This window comes from Cnephaeus nilssonii, assembly GCF_951640355.1.
Source record: "Cnephaeus nilssonii genome assembly, chromosome: 19".
Taxonomy (NCBI): Eukaryota; Metazoa; Chordata; class Mammalia; order Chiroptera; family Vespertilionidae; genus Cnephaeus; species Cnephaeus nilssonii.
In genome coordinates, this window is record NC_137090.1 from 9,487,492 (window position 1) to 9,507,737 (window position 20,246).

Here is a 20,246-nt window from a genome sequence, read left to right on the forward strand (position 1 = left end):
TCCTCTAGTTGGGGCTGGGCAGCACCGGCCTCACCCCGTGCCTCTCTGCCCTCCCGGGCCCGGCCCGCTCCGCCCCTCCCCATAGTGACTCCTGCGGGGCTGGGCAGCCCCAGGCCGGGCGCGCGGTGACCCCGCCGTGTCCCCTCTCCCCTCCCGCAGATCCGGAGCGGAGCAGCCCCCCCATGCTGTCTGCGGACGATGCCGAGTACCCGCGGGAGTACCGGACCCTGGGGGGCGGGGGCGGGGCGGGCAGCGGGGGCCGGCGCTTCTCCAACGTGGGGCTGGTGCACACGTCCGAGCGCAGGCACACGGTGATCGCAGCCCAGAGCCTGGAGGCGCTCAGCGGGCTCCAGAAGGCGGACGCCGAGCGCAAGCGCGATGCCTTCATGGACCACCTGAAGAGCAAGTACCCCCAGCACGCCCTGGCCCTGCGCGGCCAGCAGGACCGGATCCGGGAGCAGGTGAGAGCGGGCTGGCTGCTGGCGGGGGCGCGGCGGGGCGGGGCGGGCCAGCTGGCGGGGGCGGGCCTGGCCCCGCGCTCCCCTGCCCCCAGGCTCCTTCCGATTCTGAGAGGCATCTGGGGCAGAGAGGGAAGAGCGGGAGAGGTGGGCAGTGGCCCCTGTTGGCCTTTTCTGGAGCCTGGGGAGGGTGAGGACGCGGCCCGGCCTCCAGACCTCGGCCTGCACCGGACTGGGCACCTAACGCAGGCTGTTGGACGGGGCAGAGGGCAGGAAGGCTCGCCTCGGAGGCCAAGGGTGCGGTGGGGAAGGAAGAGGGAACACCTTGGGGACTGATTGTTCCGAACCTGAGGGTCCCTCCAGCGATGGAGTAGAGGCTTGGGGTGCGCACCTCTGTGATATGGCCCGGTGGGAACCTCAATAGGCTGGATCTGATGTGCCCCCAGGCCTGGCAGGAACAGAGCCCTCAACTCCTGGGGTCTTTTACCTCCCCACCCACCCCCATCCTTTCCCCAAGACTCTGTGTGACACTGAGTTAGAGGCCCTCTCTCTCTGTGCCTTGGTTTCTCTCCTGCCATTAGTAAGGCTTAGAGAGGGGTTGGGGCTCCTGCCTCTAGTCCCGGGCCTGTCTGGTCTCCTTTCTATATTGGGGTGAGGGGTGCTTCCTTTGTCAGCCTCTCCCAGATCCTTGGGTTCCCGGATGCATCTCTCTATCCAAACCTGACCTTCTCGTCTGTAGGAAAGTCCTCTCTTGGGACTAGCCTTCTGCTTACGGTTCCACGTGGGTGCGGTGCCGGGATGGCCGCTGAGGCTCAGGCGCTGTCCACTGTGGAGGAAGGGACCAAGGGGAGGGTGCTCCATGCCATCAGCATCCTTTCCGTCGAGCCTTGGGGTGTCAGTCCCTACTCCCTTGCTCTGTCCCCCCTTTCCAGGCACCGCTGGGTGTGGCTGGGGGAGGGGAAGAGTGTGCCTACCCATCCTCACGGCAGGGGATGAGGATGCATCGGCTCATTCCTGGTACCTGATCTGTCCCCTGACGTCACCTCTAGTTCTGTCTGGCTTTTGCTTTTAACCAGCCCCAGAGTTGTCCTGGGAGCAGAGATCTGATTGGAATAGGGAGAGTGGCAGATGAAGGGGGTGTGGTCCCCACTCTCAGGGGCCCCCCTCTGTGGGTACCCTCTGTTTGCTCTGGCTTGGGAAGAGGAAGCAGGGGCCTTTGTGATCTAGATGGGGTGAAGGGACGGTTCAGCTTAAATATGAGGAGCACAGTCATTGGGAGAGGGTTTGGAGGAGGGGGGTCAGAAGGGCAGCACTGGTCAGGGAAAGCTTCCTGGAGGAGGAGGTACCTACACTATGTGTAGACGGATGAAAGAGGACTGATGAGGCATCAGAAGGAGAAGGGTGTTTTATAAGGTGTTGGGAAGCGGAGGGGAGCATAGACTTGAGCATAGCTGGGCTGGGGACTGGCACAGAGGTCCACCTGGCTGGTGCAGAAGGCTGGGGGGCAGGGGCAAACTGGAAAAGTGGGGCCAGGTGGTGGTAGCTAGAAGGGCTGTGGTTGTTTTTCAGGGTGAATAGCAGGGGGCAAAAGGGTGGCTGGAGGCAGGAGAAGGAGAGGAAGAAGAGTGTGTCATGGAAGACAAAGGGAAAAGATGGGGAGGGGGGTTGGGAAGAAGGCTGAACAAGGCTTGTTTGCTGCCTTGGTCTAGAAGGCAAAGACAGAAAAACCTGGGTGACAGGGAGCTGTTGGTGCCTTGAGAGAAATGAGAGAATTGGGAGGGAGATTTGGGGGTGGGGACAGGAACAGAGAGAAGAGTTTGAGGAGTGGGTAGGGTGTTCACAGGATGTCTGTTCAACACTGTGTACACAGCTCAAGACTCTGAAGGGACCACAGCTTCAGGAGAAGGGTTGAGCAGGATTGAGCCAGGATGGGAGTGGGACCTGGTGCATAGTGTGGCCACCGAGGCAGAACGGAGTCTGAGAGGGAAGAGGCCATGGCAGTTGGGGAAGGGGGACCCGGAACAGCTCTGCACCTGAGGGAGAGGAGACAGGCCCAGCAGGAGGGCCCGCTGCACTTCCGAAGTCAGGAGGGATGGGGAGAGAAATGGCCATTGGGACTGGCCAGGATACTTGGGTCCAGAGGGGTTTGAGAGCTCATTTCTTGAGGTGTGGTGAGCCAATGGCCACTTTCAGAGGAGATTGGAGGTGGTGAAGGGACAGGATCCTTGGCTGCAGACCTGCTGGGGAGGTTTAGCCAGAAAAAAAGACGAAGACAGCCAAGGTGGAGGCCACAAGGGGCAGCAGGCCTGTGAGAGAAGATGTGGGTGAGTTTGAGGGCCTCATCCGTGTCTGGCATGTTCTTTGGCGGTGAGGAGGCACTCAGTAAATACGCAGGAAATGAATCAAAGCACAGCCATTCACTCTCAAATTCACTCCTTTATTCGTCAACTCATTCATTCCCTCCCTGAGAGTGTAAGTGGGTGGGACCTGCAGCCGGTTCACTGGCCATGGGATGCTCAGTGCCTCCGCGGAGTGCTGGATCAGCAAATATTTGTGGAATGAATGAAGATGGGAGAATGTGAAGACGCTGAGGGGGAGAGGGCATGGGAAAAAAGTCCTGGAGGAATCAGAAGGGGATGGGCTTTGAGCCTTAGGTGTGGTGTGGCCTTGAGGTGGGAGAAGAGTCGGTCCCTCTGTGAAGGCCGGGGAGAGAGGCGGGGTGGGGAGAGAGGCACGCTGGGCTGGGCGAGGACCCCTGCCCATGGTTCTCATCTCTGTGGGGTGGGAAGTGACATCCTCAGTGAGGAGGGAATGAAGAGCTGGAGGAGAGGAGGAGTGGGGAGCAGCTCCCTGGCAGAGTGTGTAAGGAGGTGGCCGAGAGGTGAAGAAAAGGACCTCAGGAATAGCTGATGGGGAAGCTTCTCCCCTAGGCTTAGGGAGCCCCAAGTCTGACAGGAGGGAAACATGCAGAAACAGACCAAGGACTCTTAGAGACCCCGCCTCCCCGCCCTCCATAAGGGAGGAGTCCATGTTGGAGGGTCCCTCCTCAGTGTGAGAGAATGCCCCTTCCTGCCCCGTCACAGCCCCCCAGCGGCTCCTGCCCGCTCCCCCTAATGGGGTGTTCCCCCGCTTCGCACACACAGGTTGGCGGCTGGACCGTGGACCCCGTGTGCCTTCTCAGCTCCCTCTGCTCCCACCTCCATGGCGACTCCGCCCCCTCCGGGGCTGGCCAGCCGGCCCAGGTGAGTCACCCACCTCCACCCCAACCCCAAACCCATGGCGGAGTTTGGCTTTGGGGAGGATTTTTTTTTTTGGAGGGGGGTATCGAGGAGTTTTATTTTGCGTCCTTTTCTCTTAGGCAGGAGTCTCCCATTTTCAGGAGACCCTTATACCCTGTTTTCTCCCCCGCCTCCCCCCTCCCCGGTTGCCTAATTCCTATCACTCCCTCTCCAAACCTGTGCCAAGGTTTGGCTTTGGGGAAGGAATTTTTTTGAGGGGAAATACTCAGGTTTTGAAAAAATTTTTGTGTTCTTTTCTTCTTTAAACAGGAGTCCCCTTCCCCTGGCGTCTTATGCCCTGAACATAATTCCCACCGGCGGCAGGTCATCTCAGTCCCCTGTCCCCCCACCCCCACCCTTCCATCTCTGAGCAGACCCAACCTCCCCTGATGCCTTATCACCAGGGAGTCCTTCATGATGTCTCTCTCCCACCCTTCTTGCTACGTTCAAGGCTTAGTTTCGCAATTTTAAGAGGATGTTGGCAGCTGGGCATTTGTTCGGAAGTTGTTTCCTGCTTCTCCATCAGGCCTGTCTCCCTGGTGAGAAGATGGATCTTATCTGAGACAGGGGCACACTTAGGCAGGCTCGGGCTCTCAGCTCAGGCCAGAGCACGGCTATGGCAGAAAGCTAGGCATCCGAGGACCAAACGGGGAGGAGGGGCCAGGGAGACAGAGTTGCCAGGAGGAAGGGCAGCCCCGAGGGGCTTGGACTTGGTGTTGAGCTTTAGGCGGCAGAGGAGGTGCAGAGGCAGGGGAGCCAATGGGTAGCTCACAGCAAGCCTGGACTTTTGTAAGAATTAGAAGAAAAACGTATGACAGCCTAGGGAAGGACGAGGCTCCGGAGCACCGACGGTTTAGCTGAGTGAACTCAAGTCTCGCAACAGGTTGGCATGTCTTGGCATCACTCACAGGGCACTCAGCCCACTTCCTTTCCCGGCATCCTGCCCCATCTTGACTGAACTTCGGGGAACAAAGATGTGTCTGCCCCCAAGACTGAATGGCAAGAGGGACAGACTTGTCCTGGGTGGCCAAGTGCATGTGGAGGCCAAAATGGGGCTGGAAGAGGGATGGTGAGGAGGCAGAGGACACATAGGCTGTGCCGGGGCGTGCAGAGCCCTCCCTACATGGAGAGTCTTGGGTTGGATGGGGTTGGGGGGATGAAGAGGAGTGAGTTGGACTTGGTGAGCTCAGCTGTCCCAAGACGAGGGGTTCTTGGCCTGCCCACATCTGCCTCTGCCGGCGGAAGGAGAGCTGGAAGGGACCCTCGCCCCAGAACCTTGGGGTCAGAGAAAAGGGCTGTGGCCCAGGATGCTGTCACCACTTGATCTTTAGCGCGTATCCAAGGCTTCCAGGCCCCGCGGCGGAGTCTGGGGCCCCTTCGGTGAAGCGCAGGGCCAGAGTTCAGCCAGTGCCAGTCACACAGCCGAGCAGGATCAGAAACCACCACGGAGGCAGGCCTCCCAGGCCTCCCAGACGCGGCTGGGAATTGAGTCCTGGGAGAACGAAAGGCCACGGTGCAAGCGTACTGGTGCGAGAGGCTGTGAGCTCCCTGGGTGGCGGGTCAGGGGGCAGGGCCTTCTCCTCCCCCACCCTACCCAGACCTTTGGGGGCGGGGGCCTGGCGAGGACCCTGGGGCCCCGGGCCGAGGCTAGATTCAAACCACAGCCCCTCCCCCGCTCCCACTAGGCTGGCTGGCTAACCTCCCTCCCCCTTCTGCAACCCGAGTCCCGGGCGGAGGGCCGGAGTATCGGGTGACCGCAGCGACGCAGCCGCTAGCCTCCGCGGCTCCTCGGCGGGGCTGCGCCCGCGGGGCCGCGCCGGGGAGGGGGCCGGCGGGGCCGTGCGCGGAGGCGCGCCGCGCCGCGCCAGGTGGAGTCGTGGTTACCGAGGCGACCGGGGCCCGGGCCCGCTCCGCGGCGGCGGCTCTCGCATTGCAGCAAAGGGCACCGGCAGCGGCGGCTGCGGCTGCGGAGGTGGCCGGGGGAGGGGAGAGCCCGGGCGGGTGGGAGTAGGGGCCGCCCGCCCTCCCCCGCCCGACGCGGAACCTGGGGCTGGGGGCCCCCCCGCGCATACACCTGTGGCCGCAGGTAAGAGGAGCGGAGCGGCTGCGGGTGTCGGGGTCGCCGCCTCGGGCAATGCGGGGAGCGGGGACACGGAGACGGGGGCGGGGGGCGCTCCGAGGCTGCGAGGGGCCGTCGGGGGTGGGGTTGCGGAGGCCGTTGCGGTTCCAGATCCCTGAGAAACGCCCCCTTCCCTCCCCCACCGGGTTTACAGCCTACGGCGTGGGCCGGGCCCCCACCCCGAAATGCCGTGGGCGCCCCCTCCCCCAACCTCGGAAAGTCATGACCTTCCCTGGGGTGCACCTCGGCCCCCCCCCCCGCGCAGGTCCCCCCTCCTGCCCTCCTTACACACACACACACACACACACACACACACTCTGCATTGGGAAGGGTAGGACATGAGTGTCGGGGGCACCCCAAGGGGAGGGTCATGCAGGTGCGTCGCGTTGGGAGGGGCGCCCGCAGGGGGTTCTGTGGCCCCAGCCTAGGGGGTCGGGTGTTGACGCGGACGCGCGCTCACAGGAGTTGCGAGGTGGGTGTGTGCGCCGGTGTAGCGGAGCCAGGGGCGCGAGGAGACGGGGTGAGACCTCCTGGTTGTCCGCCCTCCGGTGAGGATGCGCTGTAGGGGCTCGAGGTCAAGGAGGGGTCAGGCACGCACCTAGCATCCAGGGGACATCTGCCCAGGGAGGGGCAAGGCCTCAGCTGTCTGGCTGGGCTAAGGCTCCCAGGGGGCACAGCCCCTCCCTCTCAGGAGCAGCCGGGAGTGGGGAGCAGGTGCCAGGGGAAGGAAGAACCCCACTAAGGACCCCCAGGGCGGGGGAGGGAGGGCGTTAACTCCCCATCTCCCAGAGGGAAGGAGCTGTTCTCTCTTCTCTCCAGGGGGGTTGAGGACTCCCTGGCCTTGCTTCCTTGGGTCCTCGAGCAGCCCCCCCCCCTTCCCCGTTTCTGACAGCCTTGCCCCTGGAGAGTGATGGAGGGCTTCGGGTTATCCTCTGATAACAGCGGGCAGTCCCTGGCCCCTGTAAGAGTCTTTCCTCCTCTGATGAGCCATGGTAGGGTCTCCCTACTCAACCCGTTAGTTTGCCTTCTCACTGTCTGCTGGGAGGGAGACCCCTCCCTGACCAGAGGTGCTGGAGGTCTTGGCTTGGGCTGGGGAGCCCCATCGCTCCTGGGCCCTTCCTGTCCTCTGCCCTCCTTCCAGGGGGGTTTGTGCTGGGAAACCCCTAGGGAAAGGGCCCAGAGGCTGAGCAGCGCTGGGTACCAGGAGATGGAGGGAGAGGTGCCAGAGGAGAGTATTCAGAGACATCCCCCTCCCCCCGTGGGCTGGTCCCATTTTCTTGGCATTAATTCATAGCCAAATGTTTGTTGAGGGTCTGCTCTATACCAGGCACTGTCATGGGCCTAGCAGGAGCCACAGACAACCAGGAAAAGGGTGAGGAGGTAACAGGTGCTAGAGGTTGGATGGGGAGAGCCCCACGTTAGTGAACAGGGGAGGAGCCCTCTGCTCCGTCACCCAAGGCTGTCCCACGGGGTTCACACCCTGAGAAGAGACAGAGCAACCCCAAGGACCTCCCCCAAGTTCCCCCTCCAAGGACACTGAGTTGCCAGGAGACTGTCTCATTCCCGATGGGGCCACCGAGGAAGAGGATCATTCCTCCCACTTTCCAGAGGAGGATGGGCAGGATCCAGTCAGTGTGCTGGACAGGCAGAGCCCCAAGTCCCGGGACGGTGATGGTAGCCTCACTCCAAGTTCGCCCAGCACAAACAAAGCAACTCTCCCATCTTTTTTTTTTTTTTAGTATATTTTATTGATTTTTTACAGAGAGGAAGGGAGAAGGATAGAGAGTTAGAAACATTGATCAGCTGCCTCCTGCACACCCCCTACTGGGGATGTGCCCACAACCAAGGTACATGCCCTTGACTGGAATCGAACCTGGGACCCTTCAGTCCGCAGGCTGACGCTCTATCCACTGAGCCAAACCGGTCAGGGCAACTCTCCCATCTTTACCCTCTAGTGGGACTTGCCTGGCTTTTCCTGTGCCACGGAGGCCACTCAGTCCGTGCCCCTGGCCCCAGCTTGTAACCCCTCTCTTGCAGGTCTGACTGCCCCATGGATGTGCCTAGCCTTGGGACCCCGAGGTAGGCCCGCGTTGAGGGCATAGCCAGTGTGGCTGTGGACAGGTCCCATCCCTGTCTCCCTCCCAGAGGCACGAGGCGGGCCCCAGCCATCTGCACCCACTGGATTGGATGTGTGGACATTGGGGGCTGGATGGAGGGGGCCACCTTCTGCCTCTTTTGAATCGGGGGTGCACCCACCTGACACATGAGGTTTGGGACATCATAGGCACGGGACGGTGGCTGAGGTGGCCAGAGGCCCCTGACCTCGCTGGTGGGGGCAGGAGGGATGAGACTCTCTTTGTATGTGTGTGTCCTGCTTCCTGTGTTTCTGCATCTGGTGTGTGTCTGCACACATACGTGAGTGGGCTCTGTGACCCTGCCGGGGACATTGGGTGTGTGAATGGTGCCAGTGCCTCTGTGTGGGACTGGAGTGTGTGTGAGGGGGGGTGGTCTACGGACAAACAGCTCTGCCTCTGAGTTCGCTTGTTTCCGGGGTTGTTTCTGACTGTGGAGGGATGCTTGTGTCTTTTTTGGGGGGTGTTTTGTTGCTCTGGATGTGCTTGCGGTGACGTCCTCCTGGAGTCTGTGCATGGGCTCAGCGTGGGGCCTGCGTGTTGCCGGGCGCTGTGGGGGGCCCTGTGCGCACAGGGTAATGGTGCTGGTGGATGAGGGACAGCAGCCTGCTCTGCAGAGCCGTCCATCATCCCTGGGGCTGCAGACACGACTCTCATCATAAACCTTCCTGTGCCCTCTGCCTGGCTCTGCCGGCCCCTCCCCTTCCCAAGGCCACAGGCAGCTGTGGCAGGAGCCTGTTTCTCCAGCCCCTCGCCTCCCCTCGGCACCTGTGGGCATCCCCTGGCACCCATGGGGGTGGCATGTGTCCATAGATTGTTCCGGGCACTGGCTAGGGCACAGCCTTTGTTGTCCCCTTCCCCTGCCTGCCATGTTACTATTTTTTTTTTTTTTTTCATCTCTGGGAGCCAATGCCAAAAGGAGAGCTGGGGATTGTGGCTCAGATGGGGGTGGCCCTGGACAGTGAACCTCATTATCCCACCCCCACCCTGAAGGTCTAACTCAGGGCCAGCCTCCATTCCAGGAAGACCCCTCCACGCAGCCCCTGTGCAACTCCTCTCTGTCTTGAAAGCGTTCAGATGGCCCAGGATGCCCTAACGTTGTTTTCTTCTCCCATTGGGGGCCCTCGGTGTCCCTCTTCTCTGCCGGTGGCTCTGAGGCTTGGGGAGTCTTGTTTGCTGGTGCCAGGCACCCCAGGGCCAGGCCATCTGCTGCCTCTTGTCTTCCTGCTGAGGCTGGCACCGGTCAGCAGGGTGCCGTCAGCTTTGCCAAGAACTAGCCAGGCCCCCCGGCCACTCCTTCCTGTCCTCAGCCATCTGAAAGGGCCTTCTGGCCTCCAGGGAAGGCAGGGCGACCCCAGGTTATTGTGAATGAGGAGGAATCTGAGCCCCCCTCCATTTTAGAGGTTCAGGGAGCCCTCCTCTTTCCTCTCTCCGGCCACAGGGGATTGCCCATGCTCCCACTTACCCCAGCTCCCTCCCCATTGCCCAGTGCTGTAAGGTGACTGGCATCTGTCCACACCTTCCTCTATGATCCAGATCTATCATGTTGACAGGCCTCCCTGCCCGGGCCTTGGTCGCGGGCCTCCCCTCCACTACCTGCCCCATCAACCCTCCCGGGGTCCAGTTCTGACCTCACTCAGATGCCTTCACCCATCCAACCTGCTAAATCTACATCATTTTGCTCAGCATTTAAGCCCACTCATCTGGCCCCCAGCCCCCTCTTTGTAGCCTAATCTGCTACTTTCCCAGACCCTGCACCTCAGCCAGACTGGACAATGGACTATTCCCTCAACACGCTCTCCTCTTGCCTGGCCCAGGGCACTTGCCCACGCTGTCCCCTCTGCTCAGCATCCCTTTATCCAATCTGAGCTACTCATTTCTCAAGACCTAGCTTAAATGCCACCTCTTCCGGGAAGTCTTCCCTGGCCTGCCACAACCAGCTGCCACTTCCTTGACCCTGCAGCTCCAGTTCATCTCTGTCGGGGTCTCCTGGGTTCCCTATACCACGGTCATCGGTCATTGACGCCTTTTCCCATCTGTACCTCTCTGAGGAGAGTTACTGTGACTAGAATGCGCCGCTTGTAAACACCCAGAGGGGTTCTCCCCTCCCCCACTAGCAGGCCCGGAGCCTGCTCAGGGCCGTCCTGGGTCTCAGTAGAGAATGGGATGTACCCAGGCATAGCGTCCTTCCTGCTCCTGGGAGGGGTGAGGGCCCCTGTCCCAGGGCTGGATGCTGAGCGCCTAAGGTCTCTAACCTACCCCTGCCCTACGCTCCCCTCCCAACCCCATCATAACCATCTCTTCTCTTATTTCCATCAGCAGCCAAACTACTGGAGTTTCAAGGTCAGTGTGTGGTGCTTCTGCTTCCATGACAACTGCATGTGCCCTCCCACCCTACCCCTCCCTGCACACGCTTTGCACAGGGGTGTGCGACTGCACGGGACCTTCTGGTGCGGGCGGAGGGCTTTGGGGTGCAGGCGGTGGCCGCTGCTTTGAGAGACTCTGGGTTCACCTGCCAGGGGCTTGTGAATTTGGGCCACCCTTGAGGGGGATCTGAGCTGGGGATCCTCAGGCTTTCTCAGGCCAGGACTGCTGGTTCTGAGGCTGGGCCTGGATCCCATAATCTTGTGGAGGGGCCTGTTCTCTGAACTCAGATCCCGAAACTCCATCTTCCAGGGAGGCCTGTGACTAAGATGGGCCCCTCATCCTGTTCTTACTTCCCTCTGTGGGGAGCTGGTTAGTGCCAGGCAAGAGACTCACAGTCCTACACCCCCAAACCTGTTGCCCATGTGGAGAGCTGAGCTCAGGGATGGGTGCCTTCCTGCCTCCTCTGGAGAGACTGGGCTGCCTAAAGCTGAGGAGCTGTCTGCCCCTCCAAGGGTATCCTACGGCCCTGGGAGAGCCCCTTTGGGTGCTCCTGCCATCTTTCCTGGCACCCAGGCCCAGAGCTGAACCAGTTAGACTGACGCTTGTGTCCTAGTCTCCAGCCCCTCAACTCCCAAGCATCATGACAGGGGGCAGGGAGTATCCATCCCACACTCCCCAGTGTCGGCTTGCTTCAAGCATCTTGTTGGCATGCATTCTCTCAGGGAGAAGACGTCCTTGAACCAGAGAATCATGGAATAGAGTCATGGCCTTTCTGGAGGGGATAGTAGCGTGTAGTGGTTTAATCCGAGAGCCAGACCACCTGGTGGTGAATTCCAGGCTGCTACTAACTAGCTAGGTGACCTGAGGCAAGTTCCATAATCCCCATGGGCCTCGGTTTCTCCTCTGTAAAATGGCACAACAACATCTGCATCATAGAGCTGTTGTGCAGAGAGAAGAAATGAGATACTGCATGTCCCAAGCACAGCGCCTGGCTCCGAGGGAGCCCTACATGGTAGCTTACCTCATTCTCTATAAGAATCATGGATGCTACTTGATTCCCAAATCAGAATCACCTTGGGGACTTGTAAAAAAATCTTGAACCCCAGGCCCCAACCCTGAGAGATTCTGATTCAGTGAATGTGGGGACCTCGAAAGTGTTTTTTAAAAGTTCCCAAATGAAGCCCTGGCCAGGTAGCTCAGTTGATTAGAGCGTCGTCTCAATATGCCAAGGAACATACAGGAATCAACCAATGAATGCATACATAAGTGGAACAAGAATTCAGTCCTCTCTCTCTCTCTCAAATCAATAAGCAGCCCAATTGGCATGGCTCAGTGGTTGAGCATGGCTGAGAGTCTACCTATGAACCAGGAGGTCAGGGCATATACCCAGGGTGTGGGCTCCATCCTCAGTGTTGGGAGTGCAGGGGGCAGCCAATCAATGATTCTCTCTCATCATTGATGTTTCTATCTCTCTCTCCCTCTCCCTCCTCTCTGAAATCAATAAAAAATATATATTTTTAAAAATTTTTAAGGAATAAAAGGAAAAGTTCCCAAATGATTCTGCCCCAGGCTGGAGAGTGCTTGGGAGCCTAAGATCCTAGTCTGACAGTCTCACTCAAGGTTCCCTCCACCTGATCTCAGACCAGGAGTCCTGGGCGCCCTGGAACAGCTCCAGTGACAGGTGCTCACTGCCTCCCACGGCAGCCCTTCCCTGCCTTTGGGAAGCTCTGCTTGAATTACTGTTTTGTTTTCTTGCCATCTCCCTCCTAATCGGGAAGTCCTTCTGGATGTCTCCCTTTTCTCTGCCCTGTTCCCACCCTAGGGACGGAGAGCAGTGCAAACAGGCTTTCTCTCTTCTCAAGAGGGTTTTCTGCCAGGGCGGTGAGAATAGAAAGGTGCTCATGGGGCCAGGATGGAGACAGGAACTGGGGGGCAGGGGATGCGGGCATCTCTTCCCCCAGGCTCCCCTGGGCAGGGTCTGGCCTTCTCAGGAGTCAGCAGTCTCTAGGATCCCCTTCATTCTAGCCCCTGTTCCACCTTCTTCCTGGCACCTCATAGTGCCCCCCCCCAAGTCACCGTGGCCACCCCTCGTTCTTCATCCCTGCCAGCTGCTCATTCCGCCTGAACTCTGTCGCCCCTCATCCACACCAGCCTGGCAAACACTGACCTTGCAGTTGCCTGGCAACCTCATGACCACCAGACCAGACATGGTTCTCCACACTGCCGCAGGGCTGAGGTGAGAGAGAAGGGCACAGTCTGGCATTGGTGGTCAGCCCAGGTCAGTCTTGGCACAGGCACCCCCCGCCCTTCTCCCCCCACCTATTTCCCACACTGCCTTCCTCCTCCCCAGACCCACGCCCACCCACTGGTTAAGGCCCCCTGAGGTCTCCAGATGTGTCCTCCCCATCCCCAGCCCTTGAGGCCACGTTGGGGACAGCTGGGCACATTGCCCATCAGAGGAAGATGCTTTCTCGTGTCAAGAGTGCTAATCCAATTGGAACATTAAATTGAGTTAATATGAAGATGGAGATTAATTAGGGGTTAATCAGGATTTGGGGCAGAAGAGGGCTGGGGAGGAGAATAAATGATTCCTTTTTAGAGGTACTTTTAGTGGGTTGGGTTTTTTTTTTTAATTATAAAAATGATTATTCTGATTGTGCAAAATTCACCCAGCAGAAAATGTATAAAGTAAAAAGAGACTGCTCACTTCGGTAGCACATATACTCAAATTGTGAATGGCGCCGAGGAGATTAGCACGGCCCTGGCGCAAGGATGACACGCAAACTCGTCAGAGGGAAAGCTGTCTCAATGCCGAGATAACCAATGTTGATCGTTTTGAGTGATGTTTTGTTTAAAATAGGCAATTGATTTTATAGAAAAATAGAATTGGGCAAAACGATTTTTTCCTGATAACATATGTATATATAGTACATGTATGTCTGTCGTGCAACATAACATGGAATGATGTCGATCTGATTCATTATCTTTCTCCATTAAATAAATGAGTTTCTGACAATGACCAGGCTTGAGGGGAGGGGCCGAGGCGGAATGGCAGGAGCTGTGGTTGAGTGACAGCCCTAAAAGCAGGTTAAGCGCAATAGAAATCAGGGGGACCCCTTCCCCACGGAGAGAGTGACCGAACAGGTATCCCCTGCAGCTGCAGCTTTGGGACAAGAGGCCGCTCTGCTGGGTCCCAGGGGAGGCGTTTGGGGAAGGCCAGCTGGTTGGCTGTGTGGCAGCATGTGCCTTGCAGGGAGGGGCTAAGGCCTAGCACTTATGCCATGTATGCGTGTGGATCACACAAGGCTTAGCATGTACACTGCATGTCATAGGCAGGTCATCTGTTTGAAACGGGGGTCCAACTGGCTTTGGGGTGGTTTTCCTAGTAACCCTGTGGACATTGTGCACAGCTCGGTGAGGGCCCATACCCCAACCCCCCTGAGCTGGGATCCTGGGGTCCCTAGCTCTCTTTGCTATCTCCCTGGGCCCTGCCTCCTGCCCCAACCCAACCCAACACAACCCTCTGAACACCACAAAGGATAAATTCGCCGCTCTCAAACGCGCCGCTTAATTAATGTCTGGAACTAATGCCCCAATTTGCTCCACGATTCTGCTGCTCACTCACCTCGGTGACACATTTGTGTTGTTGTTGTTCTGTGGAAGCTTAAAATAGCCGGCCTGCCCGTGGCTCCTGCTCAGATGGCTTCTTGTGCGGCTTCCCAGGGTGCCCGAGGCCTTGGCCCACTCCTTCCCTGCTGGGTGTCCCAGGGAGACCCAGGCCCCAGAGGCCGGGAACTCCCCTGCAGCCACACAGTCCAGAGTCCAGGAGACCTTCCTGTGTGTGTCTGTCCCTGGCTGGGGGGGTTGCCCGGACCTGGGTGGGGGCAGCGGGCAGAGCGAAGGGCTCTTGCTCCATTCCTCTCCCTCGCCTTGCCCCTGCAGACCCGCAGCTCACGCCACACTCAGGGAGCCCAGCCAGGGCTGGCAGACCAGGCAGCCAAGCTGTCCTACGCCTCAGCTGAGTCGCTGGAGACCATGTCGGAGGCCGAGCTGCCTCTGGGCTTCAGCAGGATGAACCGCTTCCGACAGAGCCTGCCCCTCTCCCGATCTGCCAGCCAGAGCAAGCTGCGCTCACCAGGTACCGCCTGCCCACCATCCTCGTCCGGCCCGTGGCTCCTCCCTCTGCTCCGCCAGCCCTGCAGCCCTCTTCCCCTGGACCTGGACCATCATCTCTCTTCAGCCATCTTCCTAGAAGCCTCTCCCTCCTTGGTTTCTCTTCCCGGCCCTCTTCCAGCTCTCTCCCCTCACCTCTCCATCATCTCTCCCCCCTCAGCACCCCCTGCCCCCCCCCTCTCTCCTTTAGCCCTCTCACTCGCCCTCTTCAGCAGCCCCCCTTCATACCCTCCCTTCTCCCCTCTCCACCCATCAGCAACGACTCTCCCTCAGTTTCTGTCCCGCCTGCTCCCGCCCCCAATCCCATTTCCTCTTCTAGGCTCCCAGCTGCCTGGGGCCAGGGAGGGGCCTGGGAGGCCCGCAGCATGAGGAGCGCCTGGGTGCACCTGCACTCCGGGGCGGGGGCGGGGGCGGGTCTCAGGCCCTGCCGCTGCGGGACCGGCGTGGCCCCCGAAGGCCCCGCTCGCGCTCCCGGCGGGCGGCGTGGAGGCGGCGGCGGCCGCACTGACAGCGTCTCCTTCGCAGGGGTGCTATTCTTGCAGTTCGGGGAGGAGACTCGGCGCGTGCACATCACGCATGAGGTCAGCAGCCTGGACACGCTGCACGCGCTCATCGCGCACATGTTCCCGCAGAAGCTCACCATGGGCATGCTCAAGTCGCCCAACACCGCCATCCTCATCAAGGACGAGGCTCGCAACGTCTTCTACGAGCTGGAGGACGTCCGGTGGGCGTGGCCCCGGCGGGGGCGGGGAGGGGGGAATGGGTGGGCTTCCCGGGACTTCTCCTCGGTGGCGGGCTGGACTTCGAAGGCCAGCCCTTAGCCCCCTGCTGACCCCGCCCAGCGCCAGCCCTTCCTCTCTCCGCCCCGCCCCCTTCTCGGCCGTCCCAGCCCCGCCCCCTCCCCTCTGAATCCGCTGTGCGCTCTCCCAGCCTGGAGCTAACCTGACACTGGCTGGGAGCCCCAGGAAGGTGACCGGGTGGAGGCTGCTGGGTGTGTGTGGGGGGTGGGGGGTGGGGGAGGGGGGGTGGCAGGTAGCGTGAGGCAGAAGAGCCGCTGAGCAAGGGGTTAGGAAGGGGTTGGGGCTCCTGGCCCCTCTCCCTGGAGTAGCTGCCCCTCCTCCACACAGGGCTGGGGGGTGGTGACTCCTGAACCTCCTCCGGTCCTCCAGGGACATCCAGGACCGCAGTATTATCAAGATCTACAGGAAGGAGCCCCTCTATGCCGCCTTCCCTGGCTCACACCTCACCAACGGGGACCTCCGGGTATGGCTGGGGGTGCCCGGGGCATGGGGGAGGCTGGGCAGATGGGGCCCAGGAGCACAATCCCTTGACATCAGGGACCAGGGCCCGCTTTGGAGAAAGGAACATAGAGACTGAAGCAGAGGGGGGCCTCCATTAATTGTGGGGTCATGGAGGAGTCCCTCCTCTCCCCTTTGAGCGCCCCCCCCCTCCTCCATCCGCTCAGGATTTCTCCAACAGGCCCCCAGGTATTCTAGACGGCTCTTCCAGGAACCACTCCATCCCGTTGGGCTTCCCCGCCCCTCCCCGCAGGGCTGCGGGTTGTCCCTCTGCACCGTGCCCCTTCTCCTCCATCTGGGAGCCCTGGAGAGGGAGAGGCCAAGGGGCAGCAGGAGCGAGGGAAGGCAGAGGACAGGAGGGGCTTCCTAAGTGTCGGGGGGCGGGGTACTGGCTCCTCCAGCAGGGACCCCCGTCTGACCAGCCCTGCGGGGTTCCGGGCTGTCTCCGCACAGAGAGAGATGGTGTACGCGTCGAGGGAGTCGTCCCCCACGCGGCGCCTCAACAACCTGTCGCCCGCGCCGCACCTGGCCTCCGGCTCGCCGCCGCCCGGGCTGCCTTCCGGGCTGCCCTCGGGCTCCCCGTCGCGCTCGCGCCTCTCGTACGCCGGGGGGCGCCCGCCCTCCTACGCGGGCAGCCCGGTGCACCACGCGGCCGAGCGGCTGGGGGGCGCCCCCGCCGCGCAGGGCGTCAGCCCCAGCCCCAGCGCCATCCTGGAGCGGCGGGACGTGAAGCCGGACGAGGACCTGGCGGGCAAGGCGGGGGGCATGATGCTGGTGAAGGGCGAGGGCCTCTACGCCGACCCCTACGGGCTGCTCCACGAGGGCCGCCTGAGCCTGGCCGCGGCCGCCGGCGACCCGTTCGCCTACCCGGGGGCCGGCGGCCTGTACAAGCGCGGCTCGGTGCGCTCGCTCAGCACCTACTCGGCCGCCGCGCTGCAGTCCGACCTGGAGGACTCCCTGTACAAGGCGGCGGGCGGCGGGCCGCTCTACGGCGACGGCTACGGCTTCCGCCTGCCGCCCTCGTCGCCGCAGAAGCTGAGCGACGTGGCCGCGCCCCCCGGAGGCCCCCCGCCGCCGCACAGCCCTTACTCCGGGCCACCCAGCCGCGGCTCGCCGGTCCGCCAGTCCTTCCGCAAAGACTCGGGCTCCTCCTCGGTCTTCGCGGAGAGCCCGGGGGGCAAGGCCCGCAGTGCCGGGGGCACCTCCGCCGCCGGGGTCCCCCCTCCCGAGCTCTTCCCCGGGCCTGGGGAGCGCCCGCTCGTTGGGTTCGGGCCGCCGGTGCCAGCCAAGGACACAGAGACCAGGTGAGGGAAGCTGGCGAGGCCTCAGGCCGGGGTGGAGAGGGGGGCACTGCGGCCTGTGGAGGGTTGTGCTCCGGAGTCCTTTGCAGACCTGGGGGAGCCTAGGGGGGGCGCCAGAGTACATTGAATGCGGCAGGGAAAGCAATGGAGAGACGGACAGGCCACTTTCCTTCTGTCCACAAGGACGTAGGGGTGGACACAGGGCCGTATCGAAAGGACTCTGGAGACCTGGGTTTGCATTCGTTCCCTGAGCCGGTTTTCCTAACCCCCAAATCGAGGCCGAATCAGCTCTCCTCTTGAGAGCTTTTCTGGCCCAAACAGAAGGTGCAGCCGAGAGCTGTCCAGCACGGGGCCTGCTGAAGTTCACCAGGGAGGGGGTGCTGGTCAGAAACAGGGATGGGGAGGAGGTACATTCCGTTAGGTGGCCTCCGATTGGGGGAACTCTTGCTCAGCATGCAGCTCCTTCCTAAGGATGCGGGGCTGGAGGAGGTGACCAGGGCGCGGACCTGTCCCCCGCTGCCCCCAGGCAGTGCTGCCGGGAGGTGAGAGTGATTTGCATTCACACAGCTCGCTTGTGGCCTGTGTGCCAGGCAGTGCACTGGACACTGTCAATGCCAAGTTGGGCAAACCCGGTTCTGCCCTGTTTAGTGGGGGAGACACATTAAAAAATGCGTGTACTGCCCTAGCTGGTTTGGCCCAGTGGATAGAGTGTCGGCCTGTGGGCTGAAAGGTCCCAGGTTCGATTCCGGCCAAGGGCATATGCCCGGGTTGCGGGCTTAATCCCTAGTAGGGGGCGTGCAGAAGGTAGCCAGTCGATGATTCTCTCTGATCATTGATGTTTCAATCTCTCTCTCCCTCTCCCTTGCTCTCTGAGGTCAATAAAAATATATTTTTAAAAAATTAAAAAAAATGCGTGTACTAAAAAAAGAGAAAGTAAATGAAAGCACCAACAAAACTATAAATAATCATAAAAGAAAAAAATATTTTATTAGAAAGCTCAAATATCTTTATTTTTATTTTTTAAAATATATTTTATTGATTTTTTACAGAGAGGAAGGGAGAGAGATAGAGAGTTAGAAACATCAATGAGAGAGAAACATGGATCAGCTGCCTCCTGCACACCCCCTACTGGGGATGTGCCTGCAACCAAGGTACATGCCCTTGACCAGAATCGAACCTGGGACCTTTCAGTCCGCAGGCTGATGCTCTATCCACTGAGCAAAACCGGTTAGGGCTCAAATATCTTCAAATAAAAAATATTATCTTGAAAAAAAAATGCGTGTACTTCCCGTGGGAGGGTGTACAGGGATTCCTCAAGGCTGCTGGGGGCTCTGGGATGGCTTTAGAGAGGAGGACATACCAGGCAGGGGGAAAACACGTGGAGGCACTGAGCGGCAAGGGTGGGGCCCATTAGGGAGCCACCGGTGAGAGATGAGACTGCAGAGGGAGGGGGTCCCTGTCCGATGGAGACAGGCTTACCAATGTTATATGGGAAGGGGGGCTTGATCCTCAGGTGTTGGGGCCCTGTGAATTGTCTGTGTGCTGGTGGCTGGAGGGAATGGTATTTCCTCTAATTGTTCATCTTAGTCGTGGTCAGAAGGGACCCCATGCCTGAACCAGGGTTTGCTCAAAGCCACCATCCTCCCCAGGGAGCGCATGGAGGCCATGGAGAAGCAGATTGCTAGCCTCACAGGCCTGGTGCAGAGCGCCCTGCTACGAGGTTCGGAGCCCGAGACCCCCAGGTGAGGCCTCTCCCGGCGCCAGGCAGGGCCTGCGGTTGGGGCAAGAGGGAGGGCAAGTGGGCAGCAGGGGCCGGGGCTCAGCTCTGCCAGTGTCTCCCCGTGTGACTCTGGGTGTGAGTCCCTCCTTTCTCTCGGGCTCCACCCTGAGATCAGGGGACTGGAGAGTATGTTGAGGTCTCACCCAGCGTTGACTGCCTGGGGCCAGCCTGGGCCCTCTGATGCCATCTTTCCCTGTGCCGCAGCGAGAAGATTGAAGGCTCCAATGGAGCAGCCACGCCCTCAGCACGTGAGTGACCCTTCTCTCCCCCCCTCCCCCCCCCCCGCCCTCTAAACTATCCGGGCTTCACATTACCAATCTGTAAACAATACTATATCGCCGGGCTTGAAAGGAAAACGAGTAGTCACCTTAGCGCAAGAAGTCTGCCCTGACTCCCCACAGGAGGGCTGACTACCATCTGGGGCAGGGAGCCAGAGCCACGTGCCTCTGTCGCTACTGTGTTGGGGGGGGAACTTGCCTCAACCCCTCCACGCTCATGGTGTCTTCTTCCATCCTCACGGTCCCTCTGCAGCCTGCGGGTCAGGCAGCCGGAGCAGCGGGGCCACCCCAGTGTCCGGCCCTCCCCCACCCTCAGTCAGCAGCACCCCCGCGGGGCAGCCCGCCGCCATCAGCCGTTTGCAGATGCAGCTGCACCTGCGTGGCCTCCAGAGCAGCACCAGCGACCTGCGCGGCCAGCTCCAGCAGCTGCGGAAGCTCCAGGTACCGCCCCCTCCGGGGCCCCGCCCCGTGCCCCGCCCCGTCACAACCCACCCACTTGAGCCGAAACTTTTCCCCGGAAGTCCGGCCCCATCCCCTGCTCCCTCTATCGAGATCCTGCGGATCACGGGGCCCCTCTCCGAACGCTTCTCCCCTTCCCCTTCCCCTTCCTCGAGTTTTGCCCCCTCGCTGAATCTCTGTGCCCCGACCAAGCCCCATCCCTCGGCTGTGTCCCCGTCACTGAGCCCTTCCTCCCCGTCCCTGAATCTTGACCGCACTCCTGGAACCCCCATCCAGCCCATGGAGCCGCCCCCCCGCCGCCGCTAGTGCTCAAGGATGCCCCAGGCCCCCTTTTCCCTCCCCCACCCTGCCCCGCCTGGCAGATGGTCCCACCAGTCAGGAGCCTGGCATCGCTGTGCCCGCTCCTCCAGAGGGCCCTAGAGCCCGTCAGGTGAGGATAATGAGCAGAGACAGGCTGGAGGGGGGCAGAGAGTTGCCATCTGGGCAACAGATAAGATCTCGCCCACCCCCACCATTGCCCCACCTAGGCCTTAGAACTGGGTTCGAGGGTTAAGTCAGTCGACCCGTTCCAGCCACGGAAACTCTGTCAAACCCCAGTGCTCG

The 20,246-nt window shown here is 60.6% G+C and overlaps 1 protein-coding gene across 2 annotated transcripts in view; it reads left to right on the top strand.

Moving 5' to 3' along the window:
- The window catches only part of SRCIN1 (SRC kinase signaling inhibitor 1), a gene marked incomplete at its 5' end in the record, with an annotated part of 63,608 nt that overhangs the window by 23,378 nt on the left and 19,984 nt on the right, over nucleotides 1-20,246 (top strand). For both annotated transcript variants that reach the window (XM_079798143.1, XM_079798144.1), the window contains 10 exons: nucleotides 160-461; nucleotides 3,602-3,700; nucleotides 10,307-10,330; nucleotides 14,297-14,492; nucleotides 15,053-15,251; nucleotides 15,697-15,790; nucleotides 16,279-17,129; nucleotides 18,776-18,868; nucleotides 19,111-19,154; nucleotides 19,438-19,625. In XM_079798143.1, coding sequence (XP_079654269.1) covers nucleotides 160-461; nucleotides 3,602-3,700; nucleotides 10,307-10,330; nucleotides 14,297-14,492; nucleotides 15,053-15,251; nucleotides 15,697-15,790; nucleotides 16,279-17,129; nucleotides 18,776-18,868; nucleotides 19,111-19,154; nucleotides 19,438-19,625 — 2,090 coding nt within the window. The remainder of the gene's footprint in view (nucleotides 1-159; nucleotides 462-3,601; nucleotides 3,701-10,306; nucleotides 10,331-14,296; nucleotides 14,493-15,052; nucleotides 15,252-15,696; nucleotides 15,791-16,278; nucleotides 17,130-18,775; nucleotides 18,869-19,110; nucleotides 19,155-19,437; nucleotides 19,626-20,246) is intronic.